This window comes from Coturnix japonica, chromosome 18, assembly GCF_001577835.2.
Source record: "Coturnix japonica isolate 7356 chromosome 18, Coturnix japonica 2.1, whole genome shotgun sequence".
Taxonomy (NCBI): domain Eukaryota; kingdom Metazoa; phylum Chordata; class Aves; order Galliformes; family Phasianidae; genus Coturnix; species Coturnix japonica.
In genome coordinates, this window is record NC_029533.1 from 918,647 (window position 1) to 939,130 (window position 20,484).

A 20,484-nucleotide genomic window follows, 5' to 3' on the forward strand; every position below is an offset into this window, starting at 1 on the left:
TGGGGAGCCCTCACCAACCAGAGTGGCTCTCATTGCTCACCATCCTCTACTACTTACCTGGACTCCCCAGATGAGTGTATTTTGCTCTACCTGCTCTCTATTTTACAAACTCTGTCTTTGGTGAGTGTGCAACACTATAAGCAGGCAGGTACAGCTCAGAAAGTGACAAGAAGTTGTGAGTATACAGCAAAGCAACAAACTTTGTGGAGAAAACAAACTGTGAGCAAAACCTCTGCTGCTTTCCTGTTACCTCTGAACTGAAAGCCAGGTTTCTCCTGGCCATACTTTTCTCTGGCTTCAGTTTCCAGTGCATCCCCCTCAGCTGCACTGCTCAGAGCTTGTGTGACCCACCTGTTCATGGTTCATCCTGCCTGCTTGGTCAGGGCTGTTCTGCCTCCCTTCAAAAGCAGATTTATTGTGCAAGGGTACCTGAACACACCAGCCCACCTGTGTGTTTCCTTTAGGTGAGTTAGTGACAGTGGGTGAGAGCATCTTGCTGGAGGTACAGCTCTCCAGACTGGACACTGAGCCCAAATGGGTCTGATGCTATGGGAATGGCAATGTGGGGAGGTGATGACTATGATGATCATTTGAAGCAGGTACAGCTTGAGTAGTAAGAATAAACAAGCAGAAAGAAAAGTTAACCAAGCAGTCTGTTATTCTGCAGCCTGGAGCAGATTGACAAATCTCTTGTGCATGCCACGGAGTCAGCTATCATAGACTGGAGCTACCAGATCCAGAGAGCACTGAAGAAAGAGTCCTCAGAGCCTCTCCTGCAAGGCAGTAATCCCAACCCCAAGGTGGAACTGGAGTTCTGGAAGAACAGGTACCCTGGGCAGCCTGGCTGGAGTGTGGTGGCCCCAGTGCTGGCTGGGCTGGAAGGAGCCTCCTCGGTGCCTCTAGCAGAGCTGCTTGACCAGTTGCAAAGGGCAGACTGCCTTGGGTTCACATAAAGACTTGAGGCAATGAGAACTGCTCTCATACATAACATAATCCTGACCCGCACAGTGCCTCTGAGGTCACAGGTTGCATTTTGACTTATTCATAGCCCTGGTGTCACATCTTTAGGCAAGAGTTTTGGAAGTGCTTTCACTCTCACAGTTCACTAGGAGCCAGCCACAGCACCAAGAGCTGATGGACACCACTCTGGATCTATCTTTTCTTCTCAGCCCAAGTAACTTATTTTTGAGGTCTAGGAGATGTCCTGCTTCCTAAGAAACAGAAATCTTGTTCTTTGCCTTGGAAGAGGTGGTTTCTGTGCCCTGTGCAAGGGGCTGATTAGTGCAGCTGCTACCACTAAAGTGGATAGTGAAGTCTAATGAAGTTTTCAGCCTTCTCAGAAGCCATCTTTTATTTTTAAAAAGACTACTGGCTTTAACAGGCTCTGTCAGCGTTTTTATTTTAACTGGTTTTCATAACTCAACCTCTCCTGGCTGGAATGTAGTAGTTCTTGCAGCCACTCTGGGAGCATGTGTGTCATCAACGGGTACGTGATAGATCTAGATGGCCAATGAAGCAACTGATGCTTGGGAAGGGGTCTGAGACATCACTGTTCCTCTATGGCCTCTATGAGACCCTGATCCCTGCAGCAAAGCCTGCAGAGCCTGTCTGCATCACAGCAGTGTGGATGAATTGAGCTGGTGCTCACCCAGCTTGTGAGCTTGTAACATGTCTTGGTTGTTGCAGGTGCGATGACCTGGAGTGCATTTACAGTCAGCTGAGGACGAGGAAGGTGAGGAACATGATAGAGATGCTAGAGAGAGTTGAGAGCAGCTACTTACCAGCCTTCAGAGTTATGCTTGAGGATGTTGAAGCAGGTGAGATAATGGTGCAGCTCTGATATATGTGTATGGAATGACCTCCTTATTTTAATAGTTTCTATCCTAATGTGTGGGCTTGGTCCTTAGGAGTCCACTATGACCATGGGGACTGCAATCACATTGCTAGCCCTGTTTTGTGGCAAGAGGTTAGTCTGCTTTGTGCTTTTGTTTCTAAGTTAGGCCAAGTGTCATCACTGTTCTGTTGAGGCAGAAAATTCCCAAGGGTCAGGGCGAATGGATTTGGGAATTCACTCTGTTGTAGTAAAGCAATCACAGTAATCCAGCAGGACTCATCCAAACTGATCTAAAACATGGTGTATCTCTGCTGCTTGATCTACCCCCAGAAGCCTGGTTGGCGTGTAGCTCAAGATAGTCCAGGGATGCGGTGGGACTGAGCTTTGTCCAAAAGCTTTGTAATTATGGGGCAGATGGCCTTCAGGTGCACCAGCAGATCTGCCTTAGATTTTGACAGCTCAGTGAGGCAGGAAAGCTCTGAGAAATTGTAAAGTAGCTGCATTTTCCAGTTTAGAGTTGTGGTGGCAGTGCTAAGTCACAGCCTGAATTGATTGAGCACCTGGTGGGAAGGCAGGGCCAGCCCAGGGGAGCTTGGGGCAAGCAATGGGACCGGAAGGGCTGGAATCAGGATTTACCCCTTCCCAGACCTCATTTAAGGGTTGGCAGCAGAGGTGAGGGTGTCTCTTGCTGGGGATCTCTGCCTACCTGAGGCTTTTGAACAAATGTAAGCATCTCTTTCTCCTTTATTTCTGCAGCTGCTGCACTTGGGCTTGTTCTCATTTGCTGTAGCCTAAGACTTCGCTGCTGTTATTGTGGTACTTTCCATCCTGTCACAGCATTACAGGAGTATTAATTTTTTTATTTCCCATTAATCAGAAGACTTACAATGAAGGATTTTTTTAACATGCAGCTACACAATGATAATGAGTGAGTTTTGCTTAGGGGAGTTCAGTTCAGCCAAAAGAAATTGTCACGGTTTGAACTAAAAATCCACCTGCGTCCGTGACAGGGGCCGTGGGCCCCGGAGGGGCCCTGGGCCGAAAGGAAAAAGTTAATTAGGAAAAGAAAACAGCGGCAACGATCTAAGGAGGCACACTTATTTACTAAATACTTTATCGAAATACCGGATAACACAATATAATACAATATAATTGAAAATTGAAAATTGGGCTAACGAATCAAGCAAAATAGGAGAGAGAATGAGTCCCGTAACCGAGAGGCCTACTGTGAAATTTAGGCGAGACGGTGAAGGCTCCCACACACTCCCCTGAACGCCAGAACTCGAAAGACGGACGTCAGTCTAGTCTGTGACAGAGTTAATATAGAGTCCAGGTCCCGTGACCTATCGTGTTGTTCCCTGGGAGATGTAGTCTTCTTCTGTAAGTTGCAGATTCAGTAAAATTATTCATGCTTTATATGATGTTATGATGTGGAATACTGATAGCAAAATTAAAAAATTATTAAACCATGACAAATTCCCCTCTGCAGTGAGAACCAGCAGCAACCTGCTGCTCCATTGCCTGTAGCCCACTGTGAGTGACCATCCGTGTTCATCTTCATCTCAGCTGCTCTGTGGCAAGAGGAAACTATTCAGGTTTTGCCAGCTGTGCTCATGCTGACAGATAATAATACTCTTCTTCTTCACAGGGAAATGTTCCTATTTTAAGGATGGGATGTGCAATGCTGATCATTAGGGCTAGAGAAGTACCCGCTGTATAAGGAACCAAGAATTCATTGTCAGTCTGATTAATTCTTTAATAGCCTAATAAAAATACAAAACATATTTTGTTTTAGGACAGTTACATCAATACCAACTGGGTAATTTGGACTGTAATTGAGCAGTTCCAGTCCTGGCTTCCATCTGTGTTGGTTATTGCTGTAGATGAGCAGCAGTCCTGGGCATTCTTCAGCACCTGGATGTCAGAGTACACTTTGTGGTTGTTGGGGTGGTTTGCACCATGTACAGGTGGGTCTCACCAGCTCTTCTGCTGCTTCACACAGCTCTGAGTGAAGCCCAGGACATCCACCTGCACCTGATGCCCCTCAGGCGCCATTTGGAGGACATAGAAAGAACTGACTTCAGTGAGGTGCAGCCACTCCTGCTCCCCCTGCTCCACGTGGTGTGTTTGATCTGGGTCACCTCCAAGCACTACAGCCGGCCTGCACGCGTTGTGGTGCTGCTGCAGGAGATCTGCAACCTTCTCATCCAGCAGGTGTGTGGCTGTCACACTAATGCTTCCGAAGAGAAGTTTTCCAAGTATAGTCCCCTCTCTTTTCCTCTCCCCCATCCATCCCTGGCCAAATGATTCTTTCAGCCTGAAACATTCACTGCAAGACGTGACCTGGGTGTGATTTTGCTGTTCCAGGCCCTGGTATACCTATCTCCAGAAGACCTTCTAAAGGGGGAGACAGAAGAGAGCCTGGGCAAGGTGCAGATGGTGCTCAGCATCCTGAATGGATTCAAAGATGCATTTGAGAACAGAAGGGAAGAACTTCACACCTATTATAAACCAGACCAAGAAGTGAAGGAGTGGAATTTCCATGCCACAATGGTGTTTGCAAGGCTGGACAGCTTTCTGAAGAGACTGGAGATGGTGGAGGTGAGAAAATTACTTGAAAATGCTTAAAGAAGAGCTTTAAAGCCCTGAGTTCATTTGTTAACACCTTCACTGGGTGCCTGGGTACGGCGTTACTTGCTGTTAGGTCTGCTGGGACTTTGTTTAACCTCATCATGCCCAATAGGTTTTACTAGTCAAAGCAATCTGTATATTTTTATGCATTATTTAATTGACTGTACTCAAAATCATTGTGACTGATGTCTGTTTTAAAACTCTTCATAACGGTGGTTTCCAATAAGATTTGCTGTGCAGTAAACCCAAATTATGCTGGTCAGTGTAGAGAGGAATGTTTAATAGGCATAGAGTAACTGCAGGTCATCATGAGGATAATATGAGTGACACAGTAATTATGCACTGTAACTCCACAAAGGCTCTGAGGCACTGTTTGCTCATTGCTTGGTTACATTGAAAATGGACTACAGAAGAAAGCCATTACGGAGGGTTTGAGCTGCACATGTACTGACATGATGGCAGAGCTTTGCAAGAGTGTCCTACAACCCTGGGGACAGAGAAAGGCTGCACAGTGTGCAGTCAGGTGGAGGAGCTGGAAAGGGGTGAGGAGTGAGCTGTACAATAAAAATTAAAAGCAAAGCCTGTTAATGAGGAAGGCTTCTGTCTCCCTCTCTCTTCTTTCCAAGCAACCCAGTAAGATAAGTGAGGGGCAGCTGTTATCTCTCTTATTTTTGCCTTACAAAATAATTGTCAAAGTGAATGTACTCTTTGTACATAATGTACATGTATATGTTTCCAGAATTTCATGAAGGGTATGGTGACTCTGGTTCACAGCAGCACGTGCAGAGAGGAGGGCTCTTTCCTGTTTCATCTCACAGTTCTTGCTTTTCTTTTCTGCTGCAAAGCTGTTGCCTGGCTGGGGTGGCTCTCTGCTGGCACTCTGTACTCTCAGCAGTGCAGGGGGGTTCTCAAAGCTGTAAATATTTAGCCGCCAGAGACCTGCAAGGAGTAGTTCCATTGCTTAGAAGCTGTTCCTGATGAGCCTGGCCATGGCTGGAACTGCAAGTGCACAGCATCTCCCCAGCTCTGCTTGGAGGGAGACATCAGAGTCTGGCAAAGCCTTGGTGTAGATGGGAAGCTCTGGACCACGAGCTGTCACCCATTCAACTGCCTATGTGGGGTGAAGGTCCCTTGTTGCTTAGGGTTGTATTTGGAGCTCAGGATGTCTGCCAGTGCATTCCCATGCACTGAGGCAGAAAACCAGCACTGGCACTCACTCATGCACACCCAGAGTCCTACTGAAAGGGAAGGACAGGGTGGTGGTTGTGCTGCTGCCATACCTGCATGAGGGGAGAATTTCCTGAGAGATAACACTCTGGGATCAGGCCTTCTCAGGATGTGGAGGGTGGGAAGGATAGAGCTCACTGGCCATCTCAGCAGAGATAGGTCTCATGTTTTGAATCTGCCCCTTAAATAACCTCAGGAGCAGTTTCTCAGTGGGCACTGTGTCTGCAGTGGCATCTGCAGCTCCTGCTAAGCTGTGAGCAGCCAGTGGTGCCCATGATGGGTAAGATCTGCCTCCGTGCTTGCACTGCTCAGTGTGTGCCTGGGGAGGTTCCTGTACCTGGCAGCAAGTGCTGATCCCTGTTGGGGCAACTGTTCTCATTGTCTTCTGTCAGTGTTCTAACCTGTGTTTGTCTCCTCTGACTTTGAAGGATCTGCTGATGAATGCCTTGGATCTAATGAAGCTGGAAAAGATTGAGTTCAGTGGATTTAAAGGGAAGGCCCTGAGTCAACAAGTCCTGGACATGCATGAGGAATTCCAGGAGGCGTACGGGGTGTTTGCAGAGAGAACCTATGACTGCCTTGACCTGACCAATGTGGTAGGTGGGACTGGCCTCTGGGTACAGCAACACCATGTGCTTGTTTCCAAAGCACAAAGAACTGACCCACATGAACTCCTACTGACTCCTTCCCACCTCTTTCCTCCTTTTGTTATGATCTTATCTCTCACTGTGGGGAAAACAGTGTCACTGGGAGGTGCTGGTCCTGCAGACGTACAGGAGTTCTTGCAGGTCATATCCTGCCAATTCAGGACCTTAGACCAGGTATGCCTGGATTTCTGTGCATTTTGCACAAGGTTTTACTATGTGTGGTGTGTGAACTGTACCAACATCCACATTATTCTGTCTCCCAGCGCTCAGTTCCTAGATTGCCTGATGAAGGCCAGGTCAGGTAATCTCCAGGGATGTCTTTGCTCACCTTGCTGCACACATGATGTCTGGTGCTCCTGGCATTCAAGGATTCTGTGTTTAAATAGTCATAGTGCTTTAATTAAAGGATCATTCCCAATCCTCTGAGTCATGGCTCAGTGAGCATCCAAATCCCAGATGCTCACAGCAGCACATGTCACACAAGCAGGGCACAGCAGGTGAGCCACTGTGCTTATGGTCTGTGTGGAAACTCAGACTCCTGGCTTTGACACCAAGCAGCATGGGCTGTGCAGGCTGTGAAGGAATTTCTCAAAGGATCTGTGTTGTGATCTCAGCAGGAGAAAACAGAGATCCCTGCTTGTCCCATTTGCTAAATCAAGTTGTCAGGACATGGTTAGGCTGCTGTGTGCACCCAGAGGAGGGAGTGCTAAAACAAGTGGCCACAGGGTAGCTCAGTGCTGAGGAGCTTCAGTCCCACACTGCTCATGGGACAGCCCTTCATGGTGGTCATCCAGCTGGAAGGAAAAGGCAAAGTCCCTCCTCCGGTCTTGCTCTGGGTTGTGCTGGGATGATGGGCGAGTGGGCTGGTGGTGGGATGGAAGGCTGGAGTGTCCTTTCTATGGGTGATAGGGCCCGCATGGCACGATGATGGCAGCTTGAACTTCACCTCCTGTAGTTCCTAGTGATGTCTCTGTAGTGGGAAGCACAAACCCCAGTGCTGCCTGGGAGGGTCTTACTTGAAAACTGCTTACTCCACATCACTCCTTCTATCTTCAGGATAGAAGACAGAGAAAGAGGGGAGACAGTGGCTTTGCAGGAGCTGGGTTGGTTTTTGTACCCCCTTGGCCTCTTGAGTCACATTCATTCTTTCAGTCCCTGAATTTTCCACCCTCTCTTACTGTCTAGAGACTTTTTTTGTAGCTATATCATGACATCAGGTCTTGCTGAAGCTCCATGGCGGCAGTAGTAAAGCTGTTGCCTTGCACTTTGTCTTTCCAGTTAAGAGACACACAGCCTAATTTTTATGCGCTTTATCCATATTAGAAAGGCTGAAGCCTTGAAGTTTGTCAAGTCCAACCTTTGATTTTACTTGTAGGAAAAATAAAACAAGATTTTACTCTTCAGCTTCAAAGGATTTACTACCTTTAATCGGGGCAAGAGAAGCAGTGCCAAAAAGACAATGGAAGTTACAGAAATGAACTGCTGAGGTTTGAAAGGACCTTTGGAGATCAAGCAGTCCAGCCCCCTGCTCAAAGCAGGGTCAGCTACAGCAGGATGGTTTCTGGTTAGGTTTAGTATCTCCAAGGGTGGAGACCCCATCACCTCTCTGATTATCTTCAGTGCTGTTTCACAGCCTCATAGTTTGCTGTTTCGCTTTCCTGCAGGATTTTGAGCAAGATGCCTTTGATTTCCAGCAGAAAGTAGAAGACATTGACCGGCGTCTGGGAACTGTTTTCATCCAGGCCTTTGATGATGCCTCAGACTTGGAGCACGCCTTCAAGGTTTGTCACAACAAGACTGGCAGCTCTGGGACAGGGACTCAGGGTTTGAGGGTCACCCACAGTCTGTTAAGCTGTGGAGCTGGCAGGAGGGTGTTTGCTGACATCTCTGGAAGTATTTCTGCTCTTCCCACTAAGACACAAACAGATTAATGTGATTGTTTTCCCTCCCCTTTCTTTACCTGCTTGTTCATCTCTGCAGCTGCTGGAGATGTTTGGGAGCCTTTTGGAGCGGCCAGTAATTGCTGCAGATGCTGCTGGCAAATACTCTGACCTCATCCGCATGTTCAGCAGTGCCTTGAGCGATGCAAGGCTGATCTACTCCAGGCACGTAAGGGCAGAGCTGGAGCTTGGTGAGTAGAAATTGCTGAGTGAGACAGACTTACTAGAGAGCTGGATTTGGATGAATTTTGGGAGGGGTTGAAACTGTGTGTGTTTTCTGGGGAAATCAAAACTCCTAAGCTGTGAAAATGTACAGCCACTGTATCTTCTAGTGGAAATGGAAACGCCTGGGAAATATATATGTTCTTAGTATTAAAGCAAATAATTTACCATCATTGGGGGAAAGATACTGTGTGTGTGTGGCATGCAGCTGGGAATAAAGATACTTGCTGAGTTTTTCCCCAGTAAGGCTGTGACAAGGCTTTTCTCCATCTAACACTGAGTGGGGCCTTGATCCTGCTCATGTGCTCCCCAATATGAATGCACGATGCTCCTCTTGTCATGCTGTAAATGCAAAGTATGAAAGTGGGGATTTATACCAGGGGTTTAATCAGCCTTCTCTAGGTTTAGTATTTCCCGCCTGTGCTGTAACAGGAGTGAGTGGGTACACTCCTGGCAGGAAACTGAAACCAGACAGGGTGCAGAAGAGGCAGTGCTGGTGGAATTGATACAGGTTAACAAAAGGAATTGGAGTGTTTTGTGGAAGGAAAAGTCCACTTCCTTCCGCAGGGTTTTGCTGTGTATCTGAGGGAGTTGTTCTGTGGGTGGTTAGTCAGGATGGTCAGAAGTAGCTGCTAAACAAAAGTCCTTAGATCAGTGTTTGTGGGGAGGAGGGAATTCTTCTTAGGCTAAGCCTGCCTTTGTATCAGCTCCATTTCTAATATGAGCTGGGTTTCTCAGGTGCTTGCATTTAAGGGAGAGAACTGGGAAATAAACATGGTTTTATGCAGAGGAGTTGCTTTTCATGCCTCTTTGTGGTTAGAAGGACATTGTTTAATCAAATGCAGTTTCTGTGTTCCCTCCAGGATCCCCTCCTGTGCATAAGAACATGCCGCCGGTGGCTGGAGCGCTGCGCTGGGCTCAGGAGCTGCGAGGACGGATCCAGGCACAGTTTGGCCACTTCAGGCACATCACACACCCGTGCGTGGCTCTTCCAGCTTAGCTGTTTTTTGACTATCTTGATATCTTTTATCTAATCAATCTGATTTTCTTTCCGTATCGAACATCAGTGATAGCACTGGCTCTTTCTAGCTCGCCAGTAGTAGGTTTTTAAGGAACTTGTTAGCTAAATTTGTTTGGAAAAGGTTGAGAGGCGTAGTGGTACATTGTATGGGCTTTTCAGCTGTGGTTCTAGGCTGCAATTGCAAGACACATTGGAACCTTTTCCCCTACAACCCCACTGTGTGTGCGATTGAGAACCTCCCTGGGAGCAGTCCAGATCTAGATTGCAAGCCCCAATTCTGATATCACCCAGTGGAGGGCAGAGAGATGCTGGGCTGGGTTCAACTGGGATGGGCTGGGGGAGATGAGTTTGAGGTTGGTGAACACACAAGGACTTGTCCTGGGCACTGACAGAAAACAACTCGCTCAGCATCGAACAAGGGAGAGATCTCACAAAACCAAGGAAAGAAACTATGCTGAGAAGTTTTTCACCCCAAATTTTGTTATTGTTGTTCTTCTTGGAGAGAGGTGGTCTCACACAGCTGCCTGGCCTAGTGGCACTATGTGCAGACTTCAGCATTCCTGAAACAACATACAAAAGCCCCATAAGTAAAGTCATGTTGGACCTAGTATAATTGAAGGTACCCTGGGGGTTGTGTGTTGTAGCTCACCGGGACAGCTTTACTTGTGCTAGAGGCTATTCTGAGTAAATGACTCCAGGCTTTTAATGTGCTTGTCCAAAATAAGTCGCCATCACCACTGCCCAGTATTTGTGGACTTCCCTCACCTTGTATTGCCATTATGTAAGTGCCTTTAAGTGCAAGTCATTCTGCAGCAATAAAGACATCTCAGTGGTGAGACAGGCTCTTGGACCATCCCCAGCACAGCGCCCAAGTAAGCACACACATCTTGTTTGAATCCAAATGGTGAAGTTTATAATCCATGAAGAAGGATCTGCATTTCACACTGATTTTCTTTCCTCTGCTTGGAGTGGTTGATAACATGCGTGCAGCAGTGCTGGTGTAATTCTGTTTTCTACAATGCAACTTGAGAGACAGAAAGGATTAAGAAAAGAAGAAAGAAGTTGGTTTTGCTGGGGCTTGATCAGTGCTTGTCCAGCAATGACCTCTCAAGTGCTCCCTGTGCTTTTAGTCGAACTTGGTGTAGACACCAGGTGTCCTCTGAGCTCTCTGGGAATTTGCCAGGTTTTAAATGAATCTGGTTTATATCAAAAGATTCTCCAAAATCAACAACTGTCTTCAAGAAGCCTTGAACCTGGGGTGAAATTCTTACCAGCATTACTTTGGTTGGCTGCCTCCATGGGTGGCTGGGTTCTGCCTCCTGCAGTGTGGGTGCTTTTTCTTGCTCTGATGGTTCGAGGGGCACAAATCTGGCACTACAAATAGCTACGTCCAACAGGAGCCATGTGCTGCTTCCTTCTGAGCCAGTTTGGTCTTAAAAAGTGCTGTTTGGTAAACAGAAAGTTGCTAATGCACTGTGCAACTGCAGCATGCGAAACTGGGAGTGTTGGAAATGTTAAAGAGGCCGACCTTCCTCCGGTAGCATTGACCCCTTCTTCCCCACTGATGTGTGGTTCCTGTTTTGCAGTCTGTTGTACAAACACATGAGAGGGGCTGTCCAAACCCCCCTCACTCTTTGTGCAGCAAAACACAAAGATGGGTGATGTGGTGGGATGAAATGCAAAGTCCCCAGTTGGCTGGAGTCTGTCCTGCAAACTGGAGGATGAAGTTTTGTATTTAGGAAGGGGTGAATAGAGACTACAGTGTTACAGAAGTACATGTAATGTTAAGTTTGCCTGTTTTTGCTACCAGCTGCCTGGACTCTATTGAAGGAAGAATGGTGTTGGAGAGGTATGAAGAAATGCTCCAGTTGCTCGACAGGTGAGTGGTGGTGCAGGCAAGGCTGTAACTGTACAAATGTTCTCTGTGCCACCTATCATCATGCTTGTCAGTCTAAGGCCACGGAATTTTCCTTTGTAAGCCTGACAGAGCCTTCTGATGAGAGAAGAGGAGGAATCCTTTTGCTGTATGCCAGTCTTTCTGTAATGTCTTGCAGTGAGAGGCTTTCTTGGGAGGAGCCTCCTAGCAGAAGCACTGGCTCAAGCTTCTGCTGGATGTAGAAGTTGCTCTGGTTGAAAATCTGGATTGACCAGAAGTTCTGCTGCTTTTGTTCATTCCCAGAGTGTACCTACACTTCCTGTCCATGTGTGTTCTCCACAACTCACAGTGGAATTCATTATCACTAACTTGGGATCTTAAAGTTTGATGTTAAATCTGAACTGGTCATTCTGAGCTTTTCCTTGTGAAGTGACAACCAAGCTCTCAGCTGACAACATGATTCAGAAGAGACTTTGCTGTTTGGCTGGTTGTTACCATCCTTGTCATGTGAGTTAACAGGACCCAGCTTCAGTCTTCAGAGATGTCACTGGGTTATCCAGGTTCTGGATCTCCGTAAGAATGATGGTTTCTCACTTGTTAAAGATAAGTGAGTGCAGTGGTATCCAACCCCAGGATTTGTATGGCTGTAGACACCTGTCCTGCTTAGAAACATTGGAAATGCCCAGTAGTTGCTTACCTATTGCTTCTGGCCAAATGCCTTAGAAGTCTGTCCCCAAATCAGTGTCCTCTGCTAAAAGTGGTAAGTGCTCTTTGTCCTCTTGATTTGATACTGTCGCTGTTTTTTGGGTATTTGTCTTTGGAATAGAGTTAATTGTGGAAATTATATGAAAGGTTTTTCTCATCCTTCATGTTCAGCTGTCAGAAGGGGGCCTGGCTTCATCTGCTTATATACCTGATCTGCTGGTTAAATAGCTACATGATGGATGTGTGGTTTTTCTTCCTGCAGGTATCAAGAAAAACTGTACGTGAACTGGTCCCAGACAGTCTCTGAGAAGTCACAGTATAACCTCAATCAACCGCTCATCCGGCGAGACCCAGAAACCAAACTGCTCACAGTCAATTTTGATCCCCAGGTAAAAACTGCTTCCAGCTGCATTTCCTGCCTGTCTGCATGTATCTCTTCCTGCTGGGCTTTTTTTCCTTCTCTCTGGGCTTCACTATGGGAAGGTGATTGGGAGGGTTTGGTCTGTTCTGCTGACATCCGTGACTCCCCTTCTATGATGAGTAATGTAAGTATACCACCCTCTGTTGCCTCTGTCTCCTGAGGAAATAACAAGACTGAGGTTTAAGCAGAGCAAATTCTAGTGAAGATCGGTTATGGGAAGTAGCAGAGTACACAGATGCTGAAGTGGTGTCAGCATCTCCAGACTAGCCTTGGTACTGGTGTGGAGAGCACTGGAGCTTGAGCTGCATAGTGGGGTTCATGTCCCAAAAGGCTGCAGTATAAACCAGGGAAGGCTAATTTTGTTCCAATAGTATTGTGGCTGTTAGATTCTTTTCTTGAACTGCATGAGGCTTAGAACAGATATAGGGTCTTTTTCCTGTACCCTAAGATTTCCTCGAAGGCCTGTCTTGAGCACAGTGAGGATGGACCATCCACCTTACCCAAGGCAGAGTCTGGGGTGCAAACCATCAGAGCACACAGATGGACTGAGATTTTTCTAGGGCCTGGTGGGAGCCAGTAACCGGGAAAGGTAAAAGTGACATTTAATGGGAGAAACTAACCAGGTTCTGGGGCACGTTGACACCAAAACCTTCCCACTTTCCTGGGGTCTGCTGCAGTTTTAGTGTTTAGGTTTTAAGTGTTTAGATTTTACAGCTCATTCAGACTTGGTCCCCAGTCAAAGGACTTGTCTGTCCACTTGGAACCTACTTTCTAAGTTGGGAGCCAAGCAGCCTCAGGATGTTTTTTACCCTTCACCTTGGGGAGAGGGTTTGGAGCCTGTGATGTGCTGAACATGCCTGCTTTCAGTTCTTGTGCCAGTTCTTGCTATGTGTTCAGCTCTCTGCCTTGGTTTTCCAGTTGGTTTCAGTGCTGAGAGAGGTGAGCTACTTGTCTGGCAGCCAGATGGGAAGCATCCCACCAACAGCAGCAGAAATCTATTCCTCCAAGGAGTCGTATCGACAGATGGTGGCCAATTTGGAGCTAATGGTCAACAGATACAACAAGGTCCTGAAGACAGTCCTGGAGGTTGAATACCCTCTGATACAGGAGCAGTTGCAGGATATTGATTTGAAGCTGAAAGAGACAGAGGAAACATTGAACTGGAAGATGGAAGGTGAGCTGGCTAAGCATTGGGTAATGTGAGCTTGGATTTTGTCGGATTCCTCCTGTACCCAATGTCTGTCACCTGGTTCCCAGCCATTTGGCACTGGTGTGGACTTGTCCCAGAGAGAGGCAAGGCCACCTCAATAGCTTTTCCTTAAGGATGAAGTAGTGCAGCTGGAGCTGTGCTTTGCATGACTTTGGGATGATTTAACTAGTGTTCTTGCTTGATCAGTTTTAACTGCAAAGAAAAGCAGAGGAAAACAATTTGTTTCCTCTCGGTGAAAGCAAACTGCTCACTGGTGGAATATATATTTCTGTCATCAGGCTTGTGGTATGAACAGGAACAAACGTCCTCCCTTGGGAACATGCAAAGCAGAAGTACTCGTGCTGAAAAACTCCATTCAGAGAGCTCCGCTGTGCAATAAAGATGGGGGGATTTTCCTGTAGATAACCCTGAAGTTCTCTGCATCTAAATGCAGACCTTGATGGTGCTGGAGTCCAGGTTGTGGGTGTAAAGCCACTGCCCCAGTGATGGTGACAGGGTTGCTTAGCCTGCTAACTGTGCTGTGGCTTGCTGGGGTGGAGCTCACGGTGGCTCAGGGCAGAAAGCTGCTCTAAGTTGACATGGTAAGTCTTGCAGTAGCAATGGGTGAGAAATATATGAGACCTTAGGAGGAAAAAATGTCAGAGGCTAATCTTGTGTATGAGAGGTCTGAAAACAGCCATCTTATTTCTGGCCAGGTGTCTGGGACCGCATCTCCACGGTGATGGATGGTGTCCATGACCTCGAGCAGAGGATACAGAAAGCCAAAAGCAACGTTGAGGAGATCCAGAGCTTTGTGCGGTCATGGGGGTCACCTATATTTGAGAGGAAAGATGGGAAAAAGGAATCACTGCTGAACCTGGAGGACTGCCAGGACCGTCTGGAGAAGCGTTACAGCCTGGTGCAGGAGTCAGGGCTGAGGATTCATTCTCTGATGAAGGTGAAGGGGGCTGATCCCCAGGGACGTGTTGTCATTGTGGTTTCTCTGTTTTTCTCCACTACTGAAGTTGTCTACAGCTGTTTCACCTTAAAATTAACTCTCTTAATGCCTTTAAAGTTTAGGTAGTGTTAATTAACAAATACTGTTGGTGAGTGAGCTGGTGTGGCCGTGCTGTGGGGTGTTGCTGGCTGGGCACTGCTGGAAACCCAGCTCAGGACAGGAATGAGGGCAGCCACAGCCCATTGAAGGAGTCGGGGCTGTTGTGGAGCCACTAGAGGGGAGTCGTGTATCAGGCTTCAGGGTCCTGCTAGGAGGAAAGATTTTCCTTCAAAATTTTTACCTGAAAATACAACGGCAGCTGGCTGCAGCTGACCTTTCTGTCTCAGAGCTGTTGCCCCCCCTGAGGAAGCAGGAGGTGATGCTGGTAGTCCAGGGAGAAGCTAATCGACAGGAGAAAAGCTGCTATCCAATACCTTGGAGCTTTCCAGTCAGTGTCATTGCTGAGAGTTTTCTTTGCAGTGCAGGAGAAAACCCAAAGTGCTGCTTCTTACCTTTTTGTGTAGTGAGCTTTGTGTGGTGGGCACAGCACCTTGGCCAAACCAGACTGCTCCCCTTTCCCTGCTGTCTGCAGCCAGTCCTGGACCTCTCACCCATTTCTGAGCGCTGAACCAGGGTGAGGGTTTTGTTCTGCTGTTGTGAGTGTGACAAGCTCAGCCCTCTCCAGCCACCGCCCAAGAGTTGAGGGCACCTCCTGTGGTGACCAGGGAGCACCTGGCCTTGTGGTCGAAGCAGGAGGGCTCATTAAAACATCAGCAATAAGGGAACTTTGTTCAAAATCGTAAAGACAGTGATGCTTTCAGTCAGTTGTTAGTACTGAGATCATTCCTATGAGGTTCATTTTCTTCTGGGTGTCAGCTCTCTGCTGCCAATTTGAGTTTGCAAGGGGCCAGAGCCCTACTCTGCCCTGTTAGGAGCTCAAGCACCCAGCTGCAATGTGTCCAACTGCGGCAGCAACATTGGGTTGGCTGCTAACTCAAGTGGCAGCGCTGTCTGGTGTTCTGAGCTGTCACACCAGCACTGGGGTGGTATGTTCTCCCATGCACCCTCATGTGAAATACATCTGAGACATCCCCTGCACATGCCTGTTGGCCCCACAACAACGGACAGGATGGTCTGGTTTCTGCTGTTTTTTTGTTGTTGTTGTTGAAACTGTGACTTTTGAGACCCTCCTTGGGAGAAAGTGCTCAGAGGACATGCCAGGGCCAGGGACCCAGTTCCAGTGGAACCTGGGGGTCTGATGAGAAAAGCAGGGAGTGAGCACGTGGCCTGGCCTCAAAGAAGAAACCCAGGAAGGATGAATCCTTGCTATGACTAAGAAAACCCTGAATTGTATGGCTGGGAGCTGACCTGAAGGAAGGGAGCTTGGTAAGGTGAGGAGGGAGGATGTTAGCAAATCCTCTGTTTTGTCATCCCAGCCATTCTCTGGTTTGGTTGTTTAAAAACCTTGAGTTGGAAAGCTCTATGATCTTTTTGAGATGTCAATTTGTAGGATGATTTTTAAGCTGTTTCAGGTGACAGAGCAGTTCCTGACAGAAGTAAGTAGTCACCAGTTTACTTGGATGTCTAGCAATAGCTATCTGGTTTCCATTCCCTCCAGAAGGCTGGGTACCCATGTGCTCACTGTCACGTATCCTTAGCTGTGGGCAGCTCTCTTGCAGGACAGGCTCAGCCCTGCTGAATTTGATGGTGTTTTTGTTTTCTTCCAGGAAAATCAGAGCCTCTTAACTGCAGACCCAGCATCTGATGCCTGGAAGGCCTACGAGGATTATGTAGATGAGATAATCCTGGATGGTTTCTTTACTGCCATAGAGTGCTCACTAAAGTACCTCCTGGAAAACACAGGTAACTGCCGATTCCTTTCTGCTGGCCAAAGCATCTGCCTCAGTCTCACCTAAGGGAAGTTCCCTGCTCTTCTTTGCAGAGTGAGCCATGCAGTGGGCTGTGCCCAAGGGGATGGGGTAGGTGACTTTTCTCCTTCTCTCTGATGGAGATTGCAGCATTTGAATCCCTTGTGTGCAGCAGAGCTGAGATGCACAGGATGGATCTGGAGGAAGAAGCATTGCAGGATTCAGGTCTCCCTTGCTGTTTTCTGTTCTGCACTTTCCCTTATGCCTAGAAGTTGCTCTTTTCCTGACTTTCTGCTGTGCCTCTTGTATTGTCTATGGCAGCTCCAGGTTGGGTGGGGGCCTCCATCTCCTGGTCACTGGAGCAAAGCATTGCACAGGGAAGGGATGGAGAGGGCAGTGCACCATTCACCATTTTCAGGGACTGGACAGACTAAATTGAGGAGTCATCCCAGTCTGTACTGTAGCTCAGATATCAATCCTCTCGTGCTCTTACATGTACAAAGCATCAGGGTTGTGCCATCTTCCATTTGTGAGCAATCTAAAGAGCTGGTTCTGGATGTCAGTAGTGATTCGAGGTCATTTCTCTCAACCTGAGAAAGATGCTGATGTCTCTGTTCTTCTTTACCAGATCCCAAGGCAGGGCATGCCCCCTTGTTCGAAGTACAGCTGGATTTAGTGATCCCAGATTTGATTTTTCGTCCCTCCCTGGATCCTGGCACAAATGATGGCTTCTATGACATGGTGGAAAGCCTTCTCAATGACATCTACCGGATCTCCTCGCTGGTGCCCAGGCTGGCCAGGCACAGTGGCTTCCCCCACTACCAGGTCTGGTGTCTGAGTTTTGCCTGGTGCCCTGCAGCAGCACGGAGTCCCTGCAGTCACTGCTCTCTTCTTTCCTCCCTTAGGCTGACATGGAGGACATGGCTGACCTGGCTGACATGCGCCATGACCTGATGGGCCGCGTGCAGGTTGTGATGGCAGCTTGTTGTGAATTCCGCAGCAGCTTTGATCACTACTCTTACCTCTATGGGGATGATAGAAAGGAATTCTTCCGCCAGTTTCTACTCTATGGGCACATACTCACCGCTGCAGAAATCGAGGCTCATGCAGAGGATGGGGTCCCCGAGACACCCCCCACCCTTGAGCAGTTCAGGGAGCAGATTGACTCCTATGAGAAGATTTATGAGGAGGTGAATCGCATCGAGCCCATCAGCATCTTCCACAGCTGGATGAAAGTCGATGCACGGCCTTTCAAGGCATCCTTACAGAACGTGGTTAAAAGATGGAGTTTGTTGTTCAAGCAGCATCTCATTGACCATGTCACACACAGGTAAGAGCTCTTCTCCTCACCTCTGTCCAGATCTACATTGACAAAAATGAGTTTTCTCTTGTCTTGACTGGACATTAAGCATTTAACAAATAGAAGAGCAGGAGGGTCCCTACTATATGCCAACTCTACCACCACATGCCCTGCAGCTTCCATCCCCAGGTCTCTGCTGGGAACAGATACTGCTGAGTGGGTCAAGTGGGAACAGCTGTATGGACTCATAATTTCCTACGTGCAGATCCTCCCAGGACCTGCTGTGTGACTTTAGGTAGGATGTCTGTTTGTCCATTCATTGTTCCATTCATTGTGTGTTTATTTTTATCTTATACAGCTTGACTGACCTTGAAGAGTTCATAAAAATTGCTGATGAAGGTCTGAGCAAAAAGGTTGAAAAAGGAGATTATGATGGTTTAGTGGAGATTATGGGTCATCTCATGGCTGTTAAAGAAAGGCAGAGTGTCACCGATGCCATGTTTGAGCCCCTGAAACAAACTGTGGAGCTGCTGAAGGCGTATGAGCAACAGCTGCCTGAGGAGGTCCATAAGCAACTGGAGGTGAGTGAGAACTCGTAGATCTTCCAAACAGGAGTTGTCAAAGAGAATGTGACCTCAGTAGCATTGCAAGAATATTGAAGACCCCACTCCCGGTCATTAGAGGGCCTCATTGGACAGTGTTCTGCTATCATGGGATGTGCCTTGATAGCTCTGAATTTTGGAGTTCTATTGAGGTTTTCTTTTAAAGCGGAGATTAAGCCTTTTGTTATGTATGAAAAACATAGAATTGCCTGCTCCAACTCCCAGCGATTACTTTTGAAAAAATTAATGCATTTTCAAATGCATCTGTTAATTAGGTTGAATTATAATTATTTTTAAATAAGCCGGTTCTTGGCAACTGTGGAGATGGGGAAGATAATGTTGGCAGAGGAGTTGCTTTCTCCAAAGGACTTCAGTCCTCCTCTGGGTCTGTGAAGCCAGATCTCCCTGACTCAGAGGATATCACTGGGAACAGGTTCTCAAAGTGTTCTGACACCTTTACTGGCTCTGATGGATTGGTTTTCTTTTGGGAATTTCTTTTGCTTCAGTGAAGGGGACCATGAGATGAAGGTTAGAGAACATTGTGAGGTACCCAGCCAGCATCAGGGGTAGGAGGAAATTCTTCTGTGGGTGCCCCATCCATGGAGGAGCCCTGGGAAGCCTGAGCTGGTGTGGGGCAACCAACCTATGGCAGGAGTGGGGCACACCAACCACAACCATGCTGTGATTCTATGATCTGATCCTCTTACAGTGGAGAAGTGCTTGGAGACGTGCCCATTGATACCCTGGGGTGACTGAGTGCTGTGTGCAGAACCCAAGGCTGAAAGTGGGGCATTTCTTGGAGGTTTCCTGTGTTATGCACTTGTGTAGCAAAGATTCCCATTCTCTGATGCAGGCTGGGGTGGCAGCTGAGTGGGGTTTGGTAGTTCCTTGTTTTCCTGCTTTTCACTTCAGATGCAGGAGATGACAAACTAATTGTATTCTTCCTGGCAACATGGAGTGGAATGGTTGAGTCACTGCCATATAGGATGGGAAAACCGGGAAGAAGTTACACTCAGTGCCTCTCTCTCTGTGGCTGGGCTGGAGTTGGTAACGAGGACAAGGAAGCAGCTCCATGTCTGCACTGACAAAGCAGAGCACTGGGATTGAGGGACAGCAGAGACCTTGGCCAGTGTCAGTGTTTGAGCTGAGAATGTGGCCCAAAAAGCTTAGTGAGAAGAAATACACCCCCCTCAGAAGGAAATCCCAGGTACAGTGGGGGGGGTTGTCAGCAGCACGGCATGCCTACAGCTTGGCTGCAGACCTGAGAAAGGAACCAGGCGTATTTAGCACCAATTTTATGTACACAGGCTGGAGGGATTTGCCCCAGAGTCCTGCTTCTTAATTAGCTCTGAAAATCCATCTGATCTGATGAGCTGGCACAGACAGCCCATCCTCCTGCCTTCGGCTGCTCACAGCAGTCTCTGGGTCCTGCTGGCTCAGTGTTGGCATCAGTGTTCTTTCTAAAGTATTGAGCCATTGGGGGAGCCCAGAATTTCACATGGGGCCCCTTTTTAAAGTTATTGAAAATATTTTTGTGATGAGAGCAGCTGGTTGTAAGGTGTTGATGCTCAGGATTCTTCAGAACTCAATGCCTAGTTAAGCTGTATCTCAGACTGTATGTTTAGTTTGTATGTCATGGGAATATTTCCTTACAACTTATGACATAGATTCAATTTCTTTTCCTGTTCTGAATTTATCAATAAACAGGTCGGATACACCATCTATCAGGTTTCAAATACATCCTAACAGTGTTTAAATTTTTGCTTGCAGGAGCTGCCAGAAAAGTGGAACAATGTAAAGAAGCAGGCAATAGCTGTGAAGCAGCATGTGGCTCCTCTGCAGGCAAATGAAATGGCAGCTCTGCGCAGGAGCTGTGCGGCCTTTGATGCTGAGCAGCACAGATTCAGAGAGAGGTTTCGGAAAGAAGCTCCATTCAGGTAGAGGCAAACTGCAGCATTGCATAAACCCTGAGGAATAAAGCTCGATGAGGTCATCTCCCAGTGT

General features: G+C 47.5%; 1 protein-coding gene across 1 annotated transcript in view; it reads left to right on the forward strand.

The window, feature by feature from the left end:
• Positions 1-20,484, forward strand: part of DNAH9 (dynein axonemal heavy chain 9) — a 158,611-nt gene that overhangs the window by 2,492 nt on the left and 135,635 nt on the right. The window contains exons 3-19 of the mRNA XM_015880078.2: positions 668-826; positions 1,687-1,817; positions 3,837-4,048; positions 4,202-4,435; positions 6,121-6,288; positions 8,004-8,120; positions 8,320-8,470; positions 9,365-9,479; positions 11,333-11,401; positions 12,366-12,492; positions 13,443-13,698; positions 14,430-14,671; positions 16,438-16,573; positions 17,207-17,403; positions 17,484-17,908; positions 18,237-18,459; positions 20,251-20,417. Of these exons, the coding sequence (XP_015735564.2) occupies positions 668-826; positions 1,687-1,817; positions 3,837-4,048; positions 4,202-4,435; positions 6,121-6,288; positions 8,004-8,120; positions 8,320-8,470; positions 9,365-9,479; positions 11,333-11,401; positions 12,366-12,492; positions 13,443-13,698; positions 14,430-14,671; positions 16,438-16,573; positions 17,207-17,403; positions 17,484-17,908; positions 18,237-18,459; positions 20,251-20,417 (3,129 nt within the window). The remainder of the gene's footprint in view (positions 1-667; positions 827-1,686; positions 1,818-3,836; positions 4,049-4,201; positions 4,436-6,120; positions 6,289-8,003; positions 8,121-8,319; positions 8,471-9,364; positions 9,480-11,332; positions 11,402-12,365; positions 12,493-13,442; positions 13,699-14,429; positions 14,672-16,437; positions 16,574-17,206; positions 17,404-17,483; positions 17,909-18,236; positions 18,460-20,250; positions 20,418-20,484) is intronic.